The sequence below is a fragment of the Dermacentor silvarum genome, chromosome 7 (genome assembly GCF_013339745.2).
Source record: "Dermacentor silvarum isolate Dsil-2018 chromosome 7, BIME_Dsil_1.4, whole genome shotgun sequence".
NCBI lineage: Eukaryota > Metazoa > Arthropoda > Arachnida > Ixodida > Ixodidae > Dermacentor > Dermacentor silvarum.
Genome location: NC_051160.1, coordinates 57,450,108 through 57,473,475, shown reverse-complemented (window position 1 = coordinate 57,473,475; position 23,368 = coordinate 57,450,108). Strand labels below are relative to the sequence as shown.

Genomic DNA, 23,368 nt, shown 5'->3' with positions numbered 1-23,368 from the left:
ATTGCATAGCTATGCAATGATAGAAACTTGCGAAAGTTAAGTATACTAGGATATAAACATTATTTTATATTGATTGTCAGAACGGCTGTTTTTATTAAAAAAGTATTTTCTGGCACTATTTGATTTGTATTTGACTCGGTCTCAAAAATCGCTATTTGCGCACCTCTACTTGGCAGTAAAGCCCTGTGTTCCTGTGTAAATGAAGGGTGACCAACTTCTGTTAAATGCTGCCTGCCTTTAAACCAGTGCATCCTTCAAGGCACTACTGGTACCAGCAACATTTACGTACTACAGTCAAACCTTGTAACGAAGTTGCTTCCGACACGAGAATGCCTTCGTTATACACAATATTTGTTATAAGCATATATATTACATGCCAAGACTACTCCCTGGAGAGAGAAAAGAAAAGACTGGATTTCAGTGCCTTGATTGGTTGTGGCTTGTCCGCTTAAGACAAAAAAAAAAAAAAAAAAAGCCGATTACAGATTTATTTTAGTCAAAAACGTAACCGATTGCATTTACCAATTACTGCTCGCGAAAGTAATGGAGGAATTGCTGTGAGGTTACTGATTACTCCTGCATTATTTTCCTGCCAACCTTCATTAACATTGCACAAAATACATTAAATAGAACGAGCTGACGTGGCTCTTTCACTGCTTCTGCAGCACTTCACACATTGTTTATATTCATTAACAATTACTTTTCAAAATTTCCATCGGTCATCTTACCTTTTACGAAGGCACTGGCACTGAAAGGCCGCTGGAGGGAAGGGCGGTGTTGTAATGCAGGAACCCGTACCTTGTGCACAAAATTTTGGTTACTCAATGCCGCGATGCTTGTAACTGGGTCTTCTGTATGAAGCACAGCGTTTTATTGAGAGCTGGGGCTTGTTGAAGGTGCTCTTGATCGGGACAATGAAAAGCTGAAGAAATTGTATGTTAATTTCCTGGCATCAACGTCCGACTTTGCCATCAAGCCATGGGAGAGCCAGTTCGATTCGTTGGCCAACATCTGGCGGAGCTGAAGGAACAAATACTGAGCACGTGAGTTTGTGAGATTGCTGAATAGCGCAGTACTGTGGCCGTGCTCAAAGCTGCGTCGCCCGTTGCAGTTTGTCCCGTCAATGGGAGTAACTGGTTATACAAAAAAGAAGTGATTGAAATTAGTGAGTGTTACAGGTTAGAAAAAAAGTAATCGATAAATTACAAAACTGCCAAAAAATGCTGTTGATTACGAGCAGTTAATTAGACGAAATTTGTTATATGTAAAAGTCTGGCTTCTAGTATGGCGAGCCCGAAACCTGTGACAAGGTTTGCCAACATTGCCAATTTTGCCACATTAGCTGGTGTTAAAGGCAGCATCCCAAGCATAAATTTGAAGTGCGTTCCTGGAATTGCATCCAGCAACCATTGTGCTTAAATGTTCTGCCTAAAACGCACAAAGATGTGCACCTGTATTTTCGGTTTTTTCGGATCTCTCAAGCACTTAATAACAGCGCTGCCGAAATTTTGGTTGGTACTTGTACGTATTCAGCGATATGTGACATATGTTAGCATTAATATCTACGTGGCTCCAGTGATGCCATTCTGGGGAACTGTGAGCTAGCTTTTGGAGTTATGAAAATTTGAATAATTTAAAGAGAATGAAACAGGTTCGTGAACACTTGTTCGTAGTCAGCGCTATTCGCCGCCGCTGAACCCGATTCGTGGAGTACCATCAGTCGATCCAAGGAGGACGACTTGGGCCACTGACGTCTTTGATAAAAGATCTGCCCTTCCGTGCCGTTGTTTTCCGCCGGTCGTGTTTTCTGCATCGAAGGTCTAGTGGCGAAGCCTTGTTACAGGACGACCATTCTGGCCACGATCTAATTCCGCAAAATGAATTAACTTAGCGAACTGCTGTGAACTGTGAACGCGTTCTGCAAAATACAACTCGAGGGCTTTAAGCACCACCAGGGCCGGTATTTTGTAGCGATGCCTTTAAAGTAAGAATGCCTTGTCGCGCTTTGTCAGTGGTCAGAGCGCGGCATAGAATAAAGACCGTGCGCTCGCGTCATCAACGTTGATATCGTGAGCGGACCGTCGCTCTGACCACTGACAAAGCGCGATAAGCGCGAAAAGGCATTATTACTTTAAAGGCATCGCTACAAAATAGCGGCCCTGAAAAAAAGTCATTCGCGTTTCCTGTCGCAGGATCGCAGTCACGTAGGGGAATTGTGGCCTCCGGGAAGGTAGTAAACGCGTATTTTAATCTCGGAGGCCACAAAGGTAACAAGCGTAGTCTGGTGGTTCCGCAAACGGCCGCATTCGGCATCACAATCGCTAGTAACGCAGCCGGTTTTGGCAGGCGTGCGTAGCCGGCATCTCGACGGTAAACGTTTGACACTTGTGAGGACACCTGTTGCATTGCACGTTTGGTTAAGTCAGTTCTGAATGCTGCCACGAACCCGAAATTTCATCGACAACATGGTAAGTGGCCGAACAACGTCTTCGCATCCTCTGAACCGCATTACTTCAGCCGCTAACTCGTCTGCGCGTCGCAGACGCCGGCTGGCGTTCTTGTTTACTTTTCGCGAGCCCGCTTTTGACAGTTCTCGTGCGAGTGGTGAACAAACTTTTCAGATCCCTACTCGGCGATCGTATTCCACTTATCTCGCATTCCGCGCGTATCTATTCACTTGTATATTTCTGTCAATTATTAACAGCGGAGCTGTTTAAGCCGGCCGTAATTTGTAGCGCGTTAACAGAAAAGTGGGATGTGGGCCGATCCTGGCGGTAGTGCAGAAAGAGTACAAACGCAATGGCACGTTGTACCCCTGTGACCTAGCGAAGCCATTGGCGAAGCTGGGCCTGGCTAAGTCTAGCAAAGCATGGTTGGGACAACTTAAGCTGAGTCAGTCATCGATACCCAATCAATAGCTAATCGATAATCGACAAATAATCAATAAATTCCGGGAAGTGCTGATGATGACTTGGTAGTGCTTAGCCTAGCCCAAATACATGACCATACCTTGCGATATCCAATCGATAGCCAATCAAAGGTAATAGATAATCGATCAATAATCAATAAATTTTGTAAATTGCTGGGGATGACTTGGTAGTGCTTAGCCTACTCCAAAGGCCAAGGTGCCCATCAGCTCCGCTGTCTCTTTTGCATTGCACCTCCAGTGCAACCTATGCATTTTTTTTTTTTTTTTTTACTATTCTGCGCGCGCCGAGGAAGGTACCACACTTGACCCTTTACCTGAATGCAGGTGATGTTTGTTAGTTTATAGTTTATATTGATGTTTGTGGCAGTTTGTTCGCCGCTCTTGGCTACTTGTTGCATCTTCTTGCTATCTAGCCTCTTAATCGTGAGCGCCTTTTCTGTGTTGTATGCTTGCAACCCGCCATTTTTATCTCGCTTCCAGAACGGACTCTCCATTTGCGGTCGTGGAGATGCAGGCACCCGTGACAAGGCAAGCTGCATCATAGTTTCTTTATTCGTCCAAGAAAATACTTATCCTGCAAAATTCCAGACTACCAAAAGACGGAGAAAAAAAAAGAAAGAGCAGAAAAGGGACAAAACCTGCAAGACACTTTCACAGACTCGTGACTCAGGGTCGCCGAAATCGGTAACCTTGTAGCGACATTCTGTGCGTGGAACTATATAGTGGAACGTCGTGCACGCAATGCAAAGGCACAGAATTATTATCACCCGGGGAAGCCAAGCTTTGCTTGGCGTAGAGGCCCTCCATAGCCACGAATTCCAGCCAGTTAAGTATATGTACACTGCAGTTGACAGCCAACGAATCCTTACATTATGTTTAAGTGACATGAAAAAGTAGTCCTGAGTAAGCTTGCACTTGCCGAAACTGTGTGGCCGCCTCAGTCAGCTTGCCAACTGCAGCTTGTATAATTGCCCCCAAATAATGGGGGCACACGTAGGTTTACTATGTGTGTGGTTAACTGTCTCCCACTCTCATTTGTACTGAACGTGCGTAAGGGGCAATGACGGCGCAGCGAGATGAAACTGAAATGGCAAAAAAAAACGCCATGCAAATGGCGCTTTGCATTTCACCGTGCTAACCCTGCTTAAGGAACGAGTCATTTTCGTTCCTTAGGCACACTTTCAGTGCAAAAGCGAATTTGAAATTTAATTCCTGCTAGCATGTCATCTTCAAGCCTTCTTTGAACATGCGCTGAATTTTGCAGCTTCGATTTTTCTAGTAGCAACAGTGACTCGGTATGTTTGGAGTCGCAGAGGACTGAGCTTGACTAGTGCTCCTGTTAGTGGGTTGGTTATAAATACTGCAGTGTACATAAGCTAAGTTGATCGAAGGTACCTTATCTTTATCGAATGTTATATAAATAAGCTGCACATTTGAAAACAAACAGGCAAGAAGATAGATGACCACGTTGACAACCTTCTTTTTTCGGTGTTCACCGCTTCATACAACTATCATTGCAATGGAACTTTTGGAAACAAGGCTGCATCTGTTGAACTTGCCTGCATCGAAAATTCATGCCAGTAGAGTTTTCCTCTTTCTGTTCTTTTTTTTTTTTTTTGTCTGCAAAGGCTGTAACGGAAGTGTTACTGCATTTTCGTGACATCACGCTCTGCAGCTTGTTTATATGCTAGACTTGCGGTGCTTAGAATCAAAAAGATTTGTGTCAACTAATGTGCAAAAGTAGCTAAGGTGCCTTTGTTTCTCCCTACCCCATTGGGGGTTTTAACTTGTTTCTGCCTCTCTACATTCTGGTAGCGAAGTTGGCAGAAAGCTTGGGCTTTTGCTGCATACATGTTTGTACACTGCGGTTGGCATCTATCTAGGAGGCTGGTGTTAGTGATAAGTGCATCTGCACACACATGTGATGGACATATGTTGTCGTGGCTCTGTAGGTATAAAAAAAAAAAAGATTTCCTTTGACTAACTACTAGAGTATACAGTAGTGGTAGGCAAGGTATTCTGGCAGTGATGCGCTTAGCTTGCAACAACCACTCCCTCAAAACGGGAGCGCAGAAAACGACATCATACTCCTCGTCGGCTCCTGAATAGTACTCGTGAGATGGTGCTTTCTGGAATGTTTGGCGTGGTTCTGGCGCATCCACGTGTGCCATTGTTGTCGTAAAATTGCATGAGATGTGTCCTTGAAGCAACACGTCTGACGCAGTCTCATCTCGACTATGGTTGATGTGAGCATGAATGGAATCAAACATGCCACACTGCATTTGCTCACGTCTACCAAGAGTAGAGTGCAATAAAAATACTGTATGCTCGTGCTGTGCTGTGCCCATCACCAAGGTGCATTATTGGACAGAGCTTTGGTTTCTTGTGTGAACCCACGTGGAACTGTTGCAGCCTACCTAAGTCTTATTCTTATGCACGCCCACCACAGAACTACTAAAACGAGGTCATGCATTGTCAGTGCTGCAAGCTAATAACTCAACATAAAATGACCTGTGTTTTGAGTCATCAAAACCTTCAATGCTTATAGCATGTGCATTTTCATTTGGTTCATATGAAGGCTGATTAACTACAATACAGCCTATGGCAAGCCTTTAAATAATCTGAACTGTAGACCATAGTTGGCTCAGCTCGGTGACAATTTTCAACAGTTACATTTGTTAGCCGAGTGCAACCCTCACACTATTAAGTTAACTCGGTCGCTGTCCACTGACATCATCACAGGCATGAGGCCAGTTCCAGAGACTCCAGTTCCAGGTCTAAAGGCTGCTCTAAGTGATGACTGCATGTATATGAGAACCCTGTTATCTCTTACGTGTGGCAGCTGGGCTTTGTCTAGCACCTGGGAACTGAACGGCTGCCCTGGTTGGTTAGACGGCCTCTTGTGGCAGAGTTGCATAATACCATGACCACAGCTTCATAATACTCCCTGGAATGTGTTATAGGTGCAAGCCTGGGAGACAAGCATGCTTGACGTGTGTGTGTGTGTGTGAGTTGTCTGCATAGTTGGTCACTGAGCTGCCCTAACAGGCACTCTACACGACTACCAGCAAGGGCGTGGGCATCACAGAACCAGCTTGGCTTGCTAACTTATGGGCCCCACAGGGCTATGGCAGTCGTTGCGCATCTTTCTTTGGCTTAGCAGGTGGCATGCACGGCTGCATGTCATCCCTTGACTATGATGTGGCTGCTGGAGACAGCGACCTCATCGGTACTGTTCTCTGTACTCCGAGATCCACAGGCGCCGGTCCTTGGGGGGCGCCGAGTGTGGACGGCCCGACCGGAAGGTTTTGCGCTGCATTGGCGGTGGCGGCGTCGGTGACCGCTGCCGTGTTCTCGCAGCAGCCAGGGCCGAGGGATACACCTGCGGTGGTGTGCAAAAGGAGAGTTCGGACGTGACCAGCAGCTGTAGAATGTGGGTGTTTTTTATTGAAATGAAAATAAAAGGAAGAGATTTAGTCAACCTATAATGCTGATGGCTAGTCCTTCTTGCATAACAGTGAAAATAATAAAGATATCGTGAGATAAAAAGAAAGGTCCCAGGTTTGTAAAATGTTCAGTGGAGTTAGCTAAGGAGAGTAAATGAAGTCCGCATAGACGTACTAGGCTCAGTTCCATACATTGCAGGCAATGCTGCTGTAGCTGCTCAAGTACTGTGGTCATAGAGGTCTCAATTTGTGCCTTTCGCAGGGCAGTTGTTTTTGATGTGTGACATTTTCCACGGATGATCTACTTCATTATCAACTACAACTTGCGTATGCAAGTGTACGTCGAGGAGCATATTGCCTCGTGCAACATACTATGTTTTGGTCACCAGCGCAAGTGATGGGCTGTGGTCGCAGAAACAGGTCACAGCGCTCATTTGTTGATAAATAGATTGAGATCTTCTACGCATTTCATGTAAATACGTCATATTTTGCGACATATTGTACGTCGAGTTAGTACATGGTGCGTACATAGATAACCATCTTTCATATGTGGCGCACTATTTTTCGGTTGCTCATGAGAGCAGTGAAAGAAGCCTGTGTAGCCTTTGTAGCATTGCTTGCTATGCATGAAATGGGGTATTGTCCTAGATACACTAGAACATACAGAGACTACAAGAGGCAAGGAGAAGTGGCAGCATACACTATACTAAGTCCCGACATATAAATGTACGTGAGACCGCGATGAAAACGCACAGATGAAGAAATTACAGATCACATAACCCACCAACAAAGATACAAGTCAAAAACGATCTTCATCATACAATACGCACAAAGATAACACATGTTAGGCAATAAACACAAAGTTCGGGGTAGCTGGCACTAGTGGCGCAAGGCTAAAGACACAGCGGAGCTGATCGGACCCGCCGTGGTTGCTCAGTGGCTATGGTGTTGGGCTGCTGAGGTCGCGGGATCGAATCCCGGCCACGGAGGCCGCATTTCAATGGGGGTGAAATGCGAAAACACCCGTGTGCTTAGATTTAGGTGCACGTTAAAGAACCCCAGGTGGTCCAAATTTCCGGAGTCGCCCACTACGGCATGCCTCATAATCAGATCATGGTTTTGGCACGTAAAACCCCATAATTTAAAGCAGAGTTGATCGGTTCCTAGCTGGTCCTGGCAATACGAAGTGATGCTAAGTTATATGAAGTAATGCCAAGTGATGCTAATTTTTACAAGTGATGCTAAGTTATATGAATTAATGCCAAGTTTTACGTAGTGATGCAAAGCAATGCAAGGCAAATGCCAAGTCGCACCACCACAGTAATCACACAGTCGTGTTGAAGCCACAGCCTCACTTTACGTCGGGATCTTCTCGGAGCCGACGCTTTCTCTCCCGTTCGCTAGCATTCTCTCGCTAGACGTACTCGGGGTCTCCGGCTCGCCGTCGTCGTTTTGCAGCGGCTACTTCGGCTAACCGTGCTGGGTCCAATTGGCGTCGACGCTGGCAGTCTCGCTTAGCAGCGCACCGCGATTCTTGGTAAGCGGCTTCTTCCTCGGCAGTGTGACCCTTCCTTGGTCTCCCCATGTCTACGTCTGGCGCGCCGCGCACCGGCTTTTGTACGGAACGAAGGAGCGCATGCACAGTATTGCACAGCTGGTGGTGAAGTCGTAGGGGAAGTGGGGTGAAAGCTATGCACAGTGTACGGGCGGCGAGTGCAGACGTGCTGGGATGACATCACGGCGCATGCGCAGTAGCGCACAGCTGGCGGGAGCTCGGCGGAGCCGTGTCTGTGTCGGGCGAAGTGAGCACGCACCTGCACCGGCGGTTACTAGGCAACGCGATGTGACGTCATCACTCTGCGGAGGTTTTTTTTCTGTCTACGACAGACAGATTATGCTCGGCATAAACAGCTCCGCTGTTAATAAATACAAATGGTGCAAACAGGTGGCCCTTACATAACTCTCCTAGTGCGGCACCTAGAACACATTGAGTATGCCTGTGTCTTCAAAGCAAGCCATATGTTTGCACATATAACCTGGCTCAGGATATACTATGTACCTAGGGCTGCCACCTGTCTGGTTTTCAAGCAGCACTGCTGCTTTTTTGCAGGCGTTGCCAGTTTAACGTGCATCCTCCCAACCAGCATGCGTTTACTGGTATTGTAGTTCTACGTGTAGTTAAGGCAAAGTGAAATGAGTGAACTGTATTCGTGAGCCTCGTAATGCCAATTATGGTGAAAGTGCAGAAAGGGGGGACTGTCGTGCGTTAGCTCTTGTGCAATTGAGTTAGAGGAAGGGGGTGGGCACTGTTGCTCGCTCAATCTTTCGTCCATTTGGGCTATTCACTTACGCAGACAATTTCATTGTCAATGGTTTCTGCATGTTCTTTTTTTGCTGTATATGGAGGTTCAGGCCCTCTAAATCCAAGAAGAAATTCTTATAAGCCTCAGAGCGCCCTATATAATTTACGATGATACTTGTTTCGACAAACCAGTTTCGGTAACCAGGAGGTGTCATGATACGCTGGCTTGCACCGTTTCTGTGATCACTGCAGCTGCCAAACATGAGCGCGGCCTGAAGAAGCATGTACAGCGTTCTTGTTTATTTTTTTATGAGCAACTTCATCGCACTTGGCTTTACTGCGCCACAATAGCAAATATTGCTCTGTGTTATGACGTGAAGATAACGTCGATGGGCTCTATGTCCGGCATTCTGAGACTAGCTTTAACATTAAAATTGATATAGCTTCCCAGTGCTCATAATTGCTAAGTGTTATCTTTTTATGTGGAAGGAGCATGTGTCAGAGCTTCTGCAACTTAAAAAAAAAAAGAAATGTGGTTGGTACTCCTGTTGAACAGTAGAGTGGCTTTATGGCAGTGCACTATGCATCGCTGTAAAGCGACACTGCAAGGTGAAATTTGCGTGTAACACTCGTCTCCACTTAGTACTTGAAACACGTGTGATAACATGGGGCACTGATACTGTTACGAATTCTCCAGAAGTTCACCTTCTTGCAGTGAATGTTGCAATGACTAGGAAAAAGCTTTAATGGAAAGCTTGTGCACATTTTTGCACGTTCACAACCACACGAAGTATAACAGACAATTAAGCCAGAGAAAGCATAGGGGAAGTTAATTGTCGTGTTTACTTGAAAGGTAGATGTGGTAAGGTAGAGGGACATGTAATGGGACAAAAACACAATTTCACGCAGTGGGAGCTGAATCCACATCTGCATTATGCCTGCGGTGCTTTATAAATTATGCCACCGTGGCAACTATCTTCCAGTCCACTTTCTTGGTTTATTGTTTATTTATTAGAGCCCTTGCACTAGTTTCCTCCATATTGTCTAACACAACATCACTTTATCGTAGGTACATTGGGCACATAATAATGTTCACTAGCAGTGTCAGTGCTTTGTCATCGTGGGCTTGTTCAGTCTTGGGGGACGACCATGAATGGCAAGCACACACACGCACACACCTTGTGCGATGTTTCGCACAAACTACACAAGTACGATAGGAGTTGGTGCTCACCTCGTTGGTTGAGGCGGCCACGTTGAACGTCTGTTTTGCCCCTATTGTGTCGACCTCATCTGCCCAGCCAAAGTTTTCAAAGGGGGCGCCCCACAGATCAAAACAGTGTCGACACTGTTCTGGCTCCTTCCTGGGAGTTGGGCGGTATCTGCTACCTGGAGAGCAGTATGACAGGAGAGACACGAGGCTGTTGTGCTTGGCTCTAATGGAGGGTTCTTGGAACACGGAACGGGAAGGACAGCAGGCATGTCGGAGTGCGTGAATACTAAATTTTGAGGCCTAATCGAATGCGAGTCGAGTAGTGTCAGAAGCAAATCGAATATGAAATACTTTTCGAATAGTGACCAGACCGTTTTGACAACTGATATAAAGCAATGTTCACACTCTAGCATTCATAACGTTAGCAGTCTGCAGTCATTATATTGCACGTTATGAAGCGTTTATTAAAAACGCAAATAAAGCATTAGGAACAAATGAGAAGTTTGTTTGCATTCTTGGGACATACTCATTGAGTGCGAATGATCGCTGAATATAACTGGTAAAGCCTTGGCTCCCTGAGTGATGTAGCCGGCTCGACTACACAACTTCTTGCGTTTTATGCCTGCAGGACACCTGTACTGCTGCTCCGAGGTAGTACAGATAGCATGCTGCGAGTGCGACCATGCAAAAGAAGACACGGGAGCTGATGCGTCGCTTCTAAAGAAGGGTTTTTGGGTGTGTCTCTGAAGCGTGAAAAGGGTGCCGTACTCGCTGAAATAGCTATAAGCGACCACATACAGGCAAGCGACACTGAAGCCAAGAAAAGTATCGGGGAAAGTTGCTTCTTTTTATTTAATTAAGCCGTATGGAATTTGTAGGGGAGAGTATATTTATACATATCCACACAAACTTGCCCTTACCTACAGTTACCAGACAGCTTCCTTTTTTTTTCTTTTTGTGTACTTTATATGATCACTTGGTGGAGAGGTATGGGGGATTGTTACCCCGCACCTCCATCGAAGCGTCGCAGTTCAAAAAAAAAAAGTACTGAATGGAAATGTAGGTACAGTTTATTTACAAAGTATCGGGGAGCAGCCAAAATGGCACAGTCTAGCCTACAAACCCTTCATCTTTTTCATCACGTTGATGAGCGTTTTCATTGCTGTGCTCACAATACCGTGACAATATTGAGCCTTTCAGTTGCACTGACTATTTTTGTACATTACATTCACCGAAAGTGTGCATCATGTGCATGTTGGAATACGCTGAGCAAGTTTTTTATGGCATCTGTTCTGTGCCTGTAAAACATGTTGCAGAGTCTGGATATACGCTCGGAGCATAGCTGTCTGGGCTGTTACAATATTACCACGCATCGTCATTTTACTTTTTTGCCAGGTGGTTGTTTCTACTGGATCATCGTTGTTATCAAGCTGTCGCTCGTCACAGGACAGCACCTACACTATGCGAAATTTCTTGGAACGTTGTCGCCGATTCTACATACCAAAGGAGGCAGTATCTGACCAGATCTTGTGCTCACTGCAAATAGCATTGTATACATTCTCGAACGTCCGTGAGCACCAGCAATTACTTTGGAATGTACATTGAGACATATGTATGTAAAAGCGGACACACTTCACCCGGGAGAGTAGATTTGAATACCTTGTGAGCCACTATCATTGTGATTTGTGCGCTCTTGTCTTTCCGGGCACAACTTAGCCCAATAAAGACTTAGATTGATAACTAAACGTTGTGGTAGTGTTTGGTGTTTCACTGCCACTTCAATGTCACATTATAGTCACTCCAAGCAAGGTTAATATACACATACACAGTCAAATACACAGTATATACAGTCAAACACCGTTATAACGAAGGTACACTGACATGGAAATACCTTCGTTATATCAGATGTTTATTATAAGCATCTATTTGTTACTGTACCGATATCAACGAGCAACAGTCTATATTTACTTTATTATGTCCGTTAATTTATCTGTTTTTAATTTATTGAGATTCAACGGTGTATATTTGTTGTGACCTGAAGAAACAGTGAAAAAGAGCCTGTATTAGCATTTGCATTAATAGACTTCCACTTTTTCTTTCTCTTTTTTTTTTTCTTCTTCTTTTATGTACTAGCTAGTTTTGGCTTTGGGTGACCAGAATGGTACACAAAGTTCAGAATATGTTTTTTTTTTTTTTCTGTCTTTGAGCCTGTCAGTGCACTTGTCACTGGCACAGTGGCTGCGGAAACAGACTGCGCTGGTGGCAGACAATGAGGCATACTATCTTGGGTCATTTGAGACATGATGAAACCGCAACAGGGTCCCAGACAATCACCTGCCGACGGTGACATAATATCAGACCTACAGAAGCAGGCATTGTGCTTGAAGCTGATTCACCCGACTGCATTCCAAGCACATTTAGACAGCACAGCACAGCAGTGGTACAAATGTGGTACATTTGTGGTACCAAATGTATGCTGTTGTGGTACCAAATGTTGTACACTGTGGTACAGATGTACCATATTTGTACCACATTAGCTGTGAAGGTTGATGCCTTTGTTACGATGATAGACTCGCGGTTTCCTTTCACAGTGACAATAGAGCAGCATAGTGCAATGATGCAATGACCCAGCTTCTAGTGTGACACGCACATTGAAGGACATGAAGCACTGAACAATATTTACCTCAGAACCTTTTTTCATGAGTTTGCAGCTTTTTGCTGATTTTGAAGCTAAAGGCATAACAATATGCTCTCGCATGTGTCTTTGTGTTATTCTTGAGTGTGACCAAACGCTGCGTTGTTGTTTTACGAAAATATTGCAAATGTAATCACGTTCCTCCCGCTACAATGCTCTTGAGCGAATGCGAGATTCTGAAATAAATAAATAAGAATACATTTTGCTAGTGTAGCTCCTTGAGCTGGACAGGCAGGTGTTTATGCGTCTGTGCATGTTCGTCATAAGCTGGGCCAAAAACTTGTGGCTTGATTTTAAAGTTTGTCTGGTTCTCTGCGAGTGTGAAAAGACAGCTTAGAGCTGTAAGGGGTTTTCTTGAAAAAGCGTGGTTGCAATCCTTGGTGCTGTATGTCACTTGATGGAAGGCTTAAAGTCTGAATAGATTTGCCAAGTAGTAAGATTATGTCCCTCTATTGTGTAGTATCACTTGCGGCACTGAGTAATGAATTGCTTGCCCCCTTTTGTGCACCTCTGTGTACAAAGTTCTAACAGTTGGCCGTATGTGTAGTTTTGCTGCGCTTGGTGTGCACAACCAAATTAGTAATACTTCTTTAGTCATAAGTAAACAAACACTTTCTAAAGCTCTTTAAAACATTTCAATTGCACGCTCCCTTGTCTAACATTACATTTACAGCTGCATTAAACCACTTTGCGTTAGGATGTGCAAAGCATCTGCTACCATGTTTTTTTTTGAAGTGTAGCTGCAATGCAGCATGCAGCTGGTAGTTCAGAGCCTCGTACATGTACTGAGGGTTTGTGAAGCTTGAACACGTGCTTATAGTATCAGTCAATTAATTCTGACTCACGAGTTCGGCGTTTGTGGTCCTGAGTGACTCGGGGCAGCTTCATGATGTCAGCCCGCACAGTCTGCACCGTGACATCTCTCTTGGCTGGCCGCGCGGTCTGTGTGGTGGCAGTGTGCTTGTCAGGAGGTGCTGCAGATATAAGACACGACAGACAATAAATCAGCTGAAGCACATCCACATGTTTTGCTGCATATCGCATTTGTGTAATTGCGCGAGAGCACATTGATATCGCCACATGTGCCAGTGCGGCCTTAATGTAGATAAGATTCACGTGCGCACTCGGGAACTGCCAGCACGTTGTTGTCCTTTATCGCGTCGGTGACGCCGGCGTCGCGGGCCACGCGTCGCTATAGCAGACGACGTTCCTTTCCTTTTTTTTCCTTTTTTTTTTTTTTTTTTGCAGACGACACACTTTTGTCGGATGATGTCGGAAAGATGCGAGAAAGGAAAACAAAAACAATCTCTCGATAGTCTGACCTCTCTCTCTCGCTCCCACTCCTCGTTCATCTCCATCGCATCTTTAATATGTTGCGTATACGCTCGAAGGCTTCCGAAAGGGGAGGGAAAAGACGCGAGGGGAAGAGAGAAACACGTATCTCGATGACAGCGCGCGTACGCAGCCAAGCACGCAATCAAGCTGGCTCAAACGTCGGGAGTCCTCGTCCAGTGTCGGAAGTCGCCGAGGGCGCGCGTGGGAGGCAGGCATCATCATGAACGGCTCCGCTGCGAGCGTCGACTCCACGACGCGTTTCGGTCAGAGACGATCGCACTTCGAGCGCTGGGACGCTTCGGTACGAAGATCGAGTTTTGTTTCGTTTCGGCCGCGTTCTGTACAGCTGTTTGTACGAGCGCTAATGCGCTAGAGAAAAGTTTTTGTTTATTTGTTTGGCTCGCTCTCTGTTTTTTGACGAGCGCTGAGAAACCGCGATTGTGTTCCGATTTCTTACTTCTGCTGCTTCTTTTTTGAACTCGTCTGCGTTGACTTTTGTAGGTGCCGTCTGCAACGGCACTTTCGGAGCTCTTGTAGCAGACGACACCTCCAAGCGCCGACGCGTCAACAATTGTTTTTAAGTGCCTGGCAAGGAGGGGCCTTCTATAAACGCTCGCGACGTGTCAAGCGTTCGACCGCATTGATGTGGGTCGTCACACGCTTTTTTACCTCCGATCGACGTCGCGTCGCGCATGCATTGATGCACCGCTTCGCAGACGACCACGCGCGCGCGTTTGGTTGGCTGTGGCGTTTCCTTGCAGGTGCGTGCACCGTTCGCTGGCCGGCGCGTCTGAGACGCCAGCATTAGTTAATAAACTATACAGGAGGTCTCTTTTCAGCGCCGACACGTGTGCAAGCGCATCTCAATTTATCGGCACGCACATACCGAGGAAGCGTGCGTCGATCTCCTCCTCCGCCGGCCGACGACTACGGGGAGCTGCTTGCGGCGTCGTGGATTTTCGGTGGCGGCCGTCGCCAACGTCGTCGTCGTGATCTTCGGCGGCCCGTGCCGTCGCACCCGCCGCCGCGATGAGCTTCAACCGGAGCTGCCGGAGCTTGGTCGGTGGTAAGCCGCACTCCTCGGACTCGGAGTCTCCCACATCGTAGCCGCTGTCCGCCTCGTCGCCCAGCGGTTCGTGGCCGTACTCGCGCTGGCGCCTCTCGGCGCGGTACAGCGCGTTCTCCAGCCACAGGGCGTTGCGTTTGTCGGGCGAGAACCACTTGAAGCTCTTGCGGTACTCGGACTTTCGAAGCACCATATTTGTCGTCTCGGAATCGTCGCTGCGTTCGTAGCACCGCGGCAACCACCACCTCCAACACAAACACCGGCGCCGCCTTTTCACGCTTCCTGTTTCACATGGGAACCACCACCTTGATGTCTACGGCGCGAAGTCACACCTGGCGTCGCTGCCCTCTCGTTGTGGATCGCGCTCCCTAGTCGACGACGACATACACACGTAGTACGAGTCGGCGGTGCGCCACTCACCAGCAAAGTACCGCGTTGGTGTCTGTTGTGTGCGGCGGGGTGAACCAGACGCGACGCGAGACGGATGAATTTATCGGGAAAGGGCGTTGTTTTCCCTGCACGCTACGCTGGGCACGAACCCGACGGGGCACCACCGAGCGGCCCACCGCTTTGCACGACGCCGCTGCCGCGGCGTGCATTGATTGCCCGCTTGCTCCGGTTTCCTATTTTGCTCTTTGTTTTCGTCTGCTTTTTTCCGCGCCGTGCACCGTTATGTGTTGGGCGATGCGGCGGAGTCGGCCGCCGATCCCGCCGCCGCTGTTGCCGTAATCCGGGATCCAAATGCATAGGGTTCCTCACTAGTGAGAAACTCTATGTCCAAATGTTATGTTTCTATATGTTTATGTTATGTTCTTATATATTTAGGGTTAGTGGATCGTATTGTTGAAAGTTACGCTCGATGTGATTTGTGCTTTGTAAAAAAAAAAAAAAAAAATATTGGCGTTATCGCCGCGATTCAGTAGAAAAGGGCCGTCGGAGGCGCGCCGGTCTTCGATCACGACCGACTCCTGCGTGCTTTACCTTTTTTCTCGGCATTGTTCGCGGCAATTCGGCAACGTTATATAGCGGCCGTTGTGTATCTGGTGTCGCGTGAAAAGATCGATTGGTGCTAGTTGTACGATTGTACCATTGTCTCGTCGGCTAGATTTCCCGGATGAAACCGGAACAACTTCGGTCCATTCGCGCGCTTTCTCCCGCAAACTTAGTGTAACAAAACGTGTTCCCCAAATTTGGCCGCTTTTTTTTTTTTTTTATCGCCTCGTTCGCGCGAGTTTTTTGTCGCTCGCCAATCGCTTCGCGATATTTGTCGTGTCTTTTCCCGCGTGAAGAGCGCGCGTAAACAGCACTTTCGGTTTCGTCTTTTTTTCGTCTGCTACTTTCCCGTAGTTCGAAGGTCGTCTGCCACCGTTCTCGGTTTTCTTTTTCTGTGTTTATTTTTCTTTTCTTCTCCTCCACCAGGAAGTCCGAATGTTTACGAAAAAGAAAAAGCGTCGTGCGCGAGACAAACGCTGCATGCGTGTAATTACGATAATATCGAACGTCTTATATACGATACACGTTGCTGTGGTGTTTTAAGATCCGAGAGCGCCCCGATGTTCCTTGCGTTTTTGCCCGCGGCGGGAGTCCGTACCGACAGAGAAATATGATGCGGAAGGCTGTCGCGCGAGGATCGCATTATACATGCGTGTCGTGCCAAGTTCTGCTTCTCGCGTGACCTTGCGAAAGCGACAGTGTTGTTGGAGAGCGATGCGACGTCGAGTTTCGCTTTCGACGGTGGCGACTGTGTGGCGGAGCCAGCTAACGGACCCGATCCAATAGGCGTCGTTTGGCTTGTCAGTTTAGCCCGCTGCTGAGTGGGCCGAGTTTGGAGGTCGACGCGGTCGGCAATTCCTTTCGACGCCGCGGCGTCTGTGGCGGGCGTCGAAAGGGAAGTGACGTGGTGACGACTGCGGGGCCAAAGAGCGCGTTAGCGGCTCATAAAGGGGCAGGCGAAATTGTACGTCGATCATGCCACCGCCGCCGTGGTGGCGTCCTTTGTGACCTTATCATCGTGTTCTGCCTTCGGCAACTATACGCCATCCCAATCTCGACCTATCGAGTGCGCGCGTTTCTTATAACGAGTGCCTGCCGGCGGTTGAAGTTACCGCAAAGTAACTGTTGTTGGAACAGAGCCGCCCTTTTTGTGTGGCGATTGTTCTCCCCCCTCCCATCAAACCGAACTTGAGAGACAGCCCAGGAGACAACCTTCGTCGCAAGCATGTCGACTTACTTCGAGAAAAGAGTGGTAAGAGAGAGATCCCTCGATGGCATCCGTTCAACTTTTTTTTTTTTCTGCATCCTTTCGTTTCCGATAGTGGATCGCATCTGGGTCGCCACGAGCTCGCACGCGCGCGCGTGATAATGCAGATGTTGCGCGCGATGATACGAATGCTTAAGCGCGCCTGTGTTTTTTGTTGTTGTATGGCCCCGTCGTGTGTTTGTATTGCAGCCGACGAGGGTGCGTGTTATCGCCCTTCGTTATCGAGCTGTTGTGTGGAGTGGATGGGCGTACGCGTGTTTGGGCGCGATTACACGAGACCCTCCCTCTGCCAACCTCGTATATATACTCGGGAGAGAGATAACGCCCCCGCTTTAAATATCGTCGTCACGCTGCAGGGGTCGGGCGCGCCCGCTGTACACAACTTCGCGACAGTTTGCGCTACACGGACTCGTTATAATTGTTCCGGCCAAGGCCGATCGCGCGGCTCGAGTCCGCGAGATAAATCGCTGTATAGACTGAAGTACCTTGAGGGAAAAGTGCGTCTCGCTACAAGAGGCCGCGGTGTGGGAGGCGGGTTGCCGTGCATTACGACGTGACCACGAGGTCGTGCTCGTCTCATGTTGTGCCCCGGCCCCCTCTCGTTTTGCGGCCGCGTGCTATACGTTGTTGGTCGAGGTTGGTCGTTGGCGGCGCGAGGTTGGTCTGCGCGCGCATTTTCATTTACCTGCGCCGTGTATTGCCGCTTGATTACAGCTCCGCCCTTTTTTTGGTTTCGTTAACGTGGCCGCCGTCGGGCTGGAAAGGACGATTGAAACGATTTGAATGGTGACACTTGAATTTGCGCGCCAAACATTACGGAAGAACCACGCCAAGACATACGTATGCGCAGGACACATCAAGCTCAAACTACTTGGGTAGCGCTCGGTGTCGTCTATAGCCTTAGTGATTTTTTTATTTTTTTTTTTTTGCGCGCAAACTTGAGTGTGCATAATAACCAGCCCGCCCGCTAACTAACGCTCAAGCCGACCTCTCTGCCTTTCTTCAAATAAACCTCTCTCTCTCTCTCTCTTTGAAGACACGGATAAGTATATAGAACGTCGACTGAGGATGGTATTTGTAATTCCAATTGTGACCAGACCAAACTATAACAGGCGTGCGGCCGTTACCGCTTGCGTTATACAACACATAGGATGGAGCATAAATGTGGTTTGAGTATAGCTCTCTCTACAACGAATTTCTCTATATAGAGATCACTCTTCCGGCTTCGCGGACCTCGTGCGCTATCTCCATGGTTACAGAGCAGCGTTAACCCTCTGTCTGCCACTCGGGTCTTTCACGCCTTGGTACATGTATTGCCTAACACTTTCCCATTTGTAGCCATAGCCAGGTCGATTCCGCCGGTAGCAGCGGCGCGGCGGCATCCGAGCTACTGACGAAGCGTGTATGAAGAATGGAATATGGAATGGTTTCTTGCCGCAAGTCGGAATGCAAAAAAGAATCTGAGTATCTCCAAGCGACGGCAAACGGCGTTACCTCGGTTCTGTCCAGCTACGTGGCGTTTGCATATTTTTAAATCTTGGTGCATGATATAGCTGGTACACCCTGCATATACGACAAGGTTCACGAGAACGCGTGACCGTAAAGCAGTCGCTTGCGGCTGCGTAAGATGTTTGCAACCTGCTCTTTACTTGACGCTAAGAAGTGCGTATATATAGAGTGGTGCGTATTCAGCTGAGCTGACAAAGCATGATGAATGGAGTTTGGCAGACTCTCCACAAGGCGGACGGCTCAGTGACCCTAGCACGGATGAGCTGTAGGGTCAGTGGTGATGATCATGAACGAAGGAAACAGACAGACGAAACATTTTGGGCAGAAGCCATCGAAAAATGGTCAAAGTCGGCGATAGCTTTCTTTTGTAATCTGCTGCATATATCCTCCATGCCATCCGTGAATCACGAAACCTTATTGGCGCACATCGGCAGACACGCGAAGTGACAATTTCACCCTCTACCATCGCGTAACACTATAGACACGCATCGAACGGCAATTTTAATTTGCCTGCTACGTGCTGCAATTTATGCGGAAAACGATCAATTGAATTTCGCGGGACAAATATTTGGAATCAACTACCCCTAGCTAGAAGTTAAAGTAGCACGAAACTTTAAAAAATAGTGCGAAAATATTTTATTTGCAATATCGAGATTTGTAAACAGTCATTTTCGCTTGCTGTCGTCGGTGTAATCTATTACCTATTTTACCTGTTATATTTTGTAATGATGCGATTGTGGACATATTATTTGTATACATATATATTTGCACTGTTGACCTGTTCGACGTATTCTTCAGTGGATAGACCACTAGCCAATGTAGGCTATGTCGCTCCGGATAGCTTGTAACCATATCTCTTGCGATTTATCAATAAAAATTGAATGAATGAAAAAAAAAAAGATCTCTCTGCCAGCCACAATGCCGAATGATATACCACGACAGCGCAGTATATCTTGTTGTGATCACAGCACCGCAGTTGAAACTCCGTAGCAGCTAGCACCCACCATTCTTCATTGCAATGGCTGCGAGCGGCCGCGCTCGACGGGACAAATTAGATTCACATTTTAGCTTAGTTTTTGATGTGTCGCAGTTCCCTGTCAGGAAGAATCGATGAACGTCCGACTTGATTAATTAAGTGATAATTAAGGCGGGAAGGTCCTGGAAAACCACTTGTGATCGCTTATGGTCGCTTATGATCTGTCTCGACTTGTTGCGGTGATTGCGGGGGCCCTTGCGGCTCTGCGCCTTCACCCTCAGAGCTCTTCGTGCCGTGATGTGTGACGTCACCCGCACGTCCCTGTGTAAGATGTGCACCAGGTCACGACACAGTTGTCTGTTGAGGATGGGGCACTCGCAACTGGCGCCCTCTTAGAGTTACTGCATAGGCTCCCTTTATCCACGACAGACCACCTGTGCCGTGATCTGTGCTCTGCGCCTTCACACACACAGCTCTTCCTCCCCTAATGTGTGACGTCGCCCGCTGTGTGCGCAGATCATGGCATAGGCGTCGCTGATGGGGCGCTCGCAGCTGGCGCCCTCTAGAATTACTGTATAGGCTTTCTTTATAGGCTCCCTAACCTATACAGTAACTCTATCGCTTATAGTTGGTATAGTTCGCAAGGAATCAACCCGAAGGAATGTCCACGAGGCAGAATGGACCTCAGTGGTCCTTGCGTGCCTCCAGTGCAGACATGGAACACTGAGGAAAAATGACAAGTATCTCGCGCTTCTCACCTAGGCGAGAATGAAAACTTGGGTGAGGGTAGCAGAATTATAGCGTTGAGATTAGTAAATTGGTTAGATTGCCATGAGAGGAGGGGGTCGATGGCAGATCTCCGATACTGGTCTTCGTGCCCCATTGGGCATCGAACGGGCTGGTGATGTCTCGATCTTTTGCCGTGCTCTGACCTGCCCTGCCAGTCGCGCACGCCTTCGGGGATCTTATCGTGATTCTTCTTGCCAAACTTTTTTTTTTTCTTTTTTACTCGAGAACGTTGACTGATTGTAGCGACATACGTGTTAGATGCAGGGATCGAATCACGGGCGAAGTCGATGGCCGAACGCCCGACTATCTGCTTTAGTAAGCGATAATCAAGGTCGGCGAGCGGAGTCTGCTAGCTGGACGAGCATAGTCGTTTATGTTGGCGCAACTGAATATACGCGGTGATAATTTTGAAGTTTAACAGAAAAAAAAAGTCGGCCTGGGTGGCACATAGCATAATTCTAGTCACTGAGCTGGACTATTCAAAGAAGCTGACATTACTTGCACGAAAAACCGAAACACATCTTCAGTTAATTAAAATATATCGCTAATTAACTTAACGAATTACTTCGTGGCATGTATTGCAATTTACGAATTGTAATTGGTGAGCTCGCAAGGCGATGTATCCACTTTGAATTAATTTTTCAGAATGACACCAGTTTCGAAATATTCATTGCCAACGTGTTCGAATATATGGCCGTTCCAGTTCACTTTCTGCTTTAATGTATATAAAAAAAGGCGTTTTGTTAAAAAAGTACGTGGAGCAGCAACATTGTATTTGTACCGCGAGTTGATTGGCGCGTGTCTCGAAACACGTGCCATTCTCAAAATTTGTTCCAAACGGATATGCCTGCAAACTCACCGGCTACAGTTCGTATTGCTCAGTAGAGAATAAATATGTTTTTGGACGCTTAGCGCACACAAGGAAGGACGGAACAAGGGCATGATGTATTTCCTTGTTTGCGCTAAGCGTCCATAAACTTATTTTTAATGTCTACTTAGCAGTATGAACCGACTAGACCTGCAAAATGTACTTTTCCGTGCATGAAAACGAAACAGCACCTGCGCTTGCACGCCCGTGCTGACCAAACACGTGCAAAACGGAGCCGAAAAAAGAAAAAAAAAAAAAAAAAAAGAAAGAAAGAAAGAGAGAGCAGAAGACCGTGCGCGTGCTCGACCTGGTAAAAAGCAAAACACAATATGCTTATTGGCAACGCCGGGTAATGCTGTATTTGCTCGCATAACGCTCGCACTTTTTTTTTTTTTTTTCGCGGATTATTGATGCGGTGTTTGGGGGGTGCGATAATTACGCGGGGGAAATTTTCGAGAAGAACGTTCTAGGTGCTAAATAAGAGAACGAAAAATGAAGTGACTTTTAATTGAGCTCAAACAAAATATTGCTTCCATACAGCACTTATCTTTGCAAGAGGAGCGCACATGTTATATGCAACCGGGAACAGCAAATTCCCTTTATTTGCATACGCTATAGCTGAACGTGGAGTCAGGCTGGAAACAAGCAGTCGACTGTCTCTGCGACAATTTTTGAGGGTGCGATGATTATTCGAGGGAAAAAAATAATTTTTGATGGCCAACTTAGGGGGTTTTAGTTTATAATTCATTCAACAGACAGTCAGTGGATTACAGGTAATATACGGACGAGGCAGGGTCCCAAGGTGACAGGCTGCAACGGGACCTACGGAGTAACAAAAATTGAGAAAAAAAAATAAGAAAAGCAGCAAGCGTCAAGGAAAAAGAAAAAAAATGAAACATAACCTAAAAGATAAAAAAAAAACAATCACTATCGCGTGATATGCATTGTAACGAAAGTACAACCGCTAAAAAAAAATAGTCAGGGGTTTTACGTGCCGAAACCACGATTTGATTGTGAGGCACGCCGTTGTGAGGGACTCTGGATTAATTTCGTGCACCTGGGGGGTTATTTAAACGTGCACCCAATGCACCCCGATCGAAATGCGGCCGGGGTTCGTTCGGAGGTCGAACTGCAATGCTATAGTCAAATAACTTTAGAGGCTTACGTAATATATACAAATATCGCAAGGTAATAAACGAGGGATGTAAACTTATAGTTATAGCTCAGGTTTAAATGCATAAAAAGATGAAGATTTGAGGAACTGATGCGACCATTTTATGTGAGTAAATACGGTATACTCATCAACGGCGTGGGTAAGAACATCGTGCGGATAGAGTTCTGAGTACGGCCTCATATCACGGCAATAAAATTAAAAGAAAATTTTGCAAGGCTGCGCATTCACGATGGTTATTATTATTGCAATTGCAATTATATGGACACTCCAGGCGACGAAAACACTCGTCGGCGTTGTCGACGCCGTGATGTTCCGGATGAAGTCCACGTGTGATAAGATCGCTGGCATATGCTGTAGGTGCGAAGGTGAGCCGCTAAGGATGGTGGCTTCTAGCGCGGCGGCGCGCGCGTCGTGGAAGTAATCTGCGCTGGGTTCGAAGGCTCGCCGACCTGAGATAGCTGATGGCTTCGTGTGTGCTGTGTTCTCGCGCGCACCTGCAGCCGGTTCGCGTTGAAGCGAGAAACAACACGAAGGGGAATTCGCTCGCCGCTGCTTCCGCTCTTCATCACGTCAGCATTCTGACAGCGGGTGTCCGCGGACATCGAATTAGATGTGTTCGTGTTTGCCTGTGCGCGCGACACCGCGCGTGAATGAATGTTTACAGTAATTTAGTATAGTTTTATTAGCTGCGTAATCTTACTGCGTATAGCTGTCTAATAATGTGCTATCGCAATCGATGCTTCGCCTTTCGTGCAAAACTGCGACTTTCTTTTAATTTCGTATGTGTGAAACGCTTCCGCGTACTATGG

At 47.0% G+C, this 23,368-nt stretch overlaps 2 protein-coding genes across 5 annotated transcripts in view; one reads left to right on the top strand and one right to left on the bottom strand.

Moving 5' to 3' along the window:
* The first annotated feature begins 2,340 nt into the window (after positions 1-2,340).
* The window catches only part of LOC119458070 (UTP--glucose-1-phosphate uridylyltransferase), a 60,888-nt gene continuing 39,860 nt past the window's right edge, over positions 2,341-23,368 (top strand). The window contains exons 1-2 of one of the 4 annotated variants that reach the window (XM_037719873.2): positions 2,341-2,468; positions 3,410-3,457. In XM_037719873.2, the coding sequence (XP_037575801.1) occupies positions 2,433-2,468; positions 3,410-3,457 (84 nt within the window). In that variant the 5' untranslated portion in view covers positions 2,341-2,432. Of the gene's footprint in view, positions 2,469-3,409; positions 3,458-14,060; positions 14,219-14,843; positions 14,984-16,775; positions 17,229-23,368 lie in introns of those variants that run through there. The other 3 variants (XM_037719874.2, XM_049670734.1, XM_037719875.2) reach the window with 3 other exon arrangements.
* LOC119458071 (uncharacterized) lies at positions 3,461-15,840 on the bottom strand. Its single transcript, XM_037719877.2, has 4 exons — positions 14,804-15,840; positions 13,428-13,556; positions 9,909-10,063; positions 3,461-6,311 (listed from the first exon to the last, which is right to left on the bottom strand). The coding sequence occupies exons 1-4, from the start codon at positions 15,174-15,176 to the stop codon at positions 6,153-6,155; spliced, it is 816 nt and encodes a 271-aa protein (XP_037575805.1). The 5' UTR covers positions 15,177-15,840; the 3' UTR covers positions 3,461-6,152.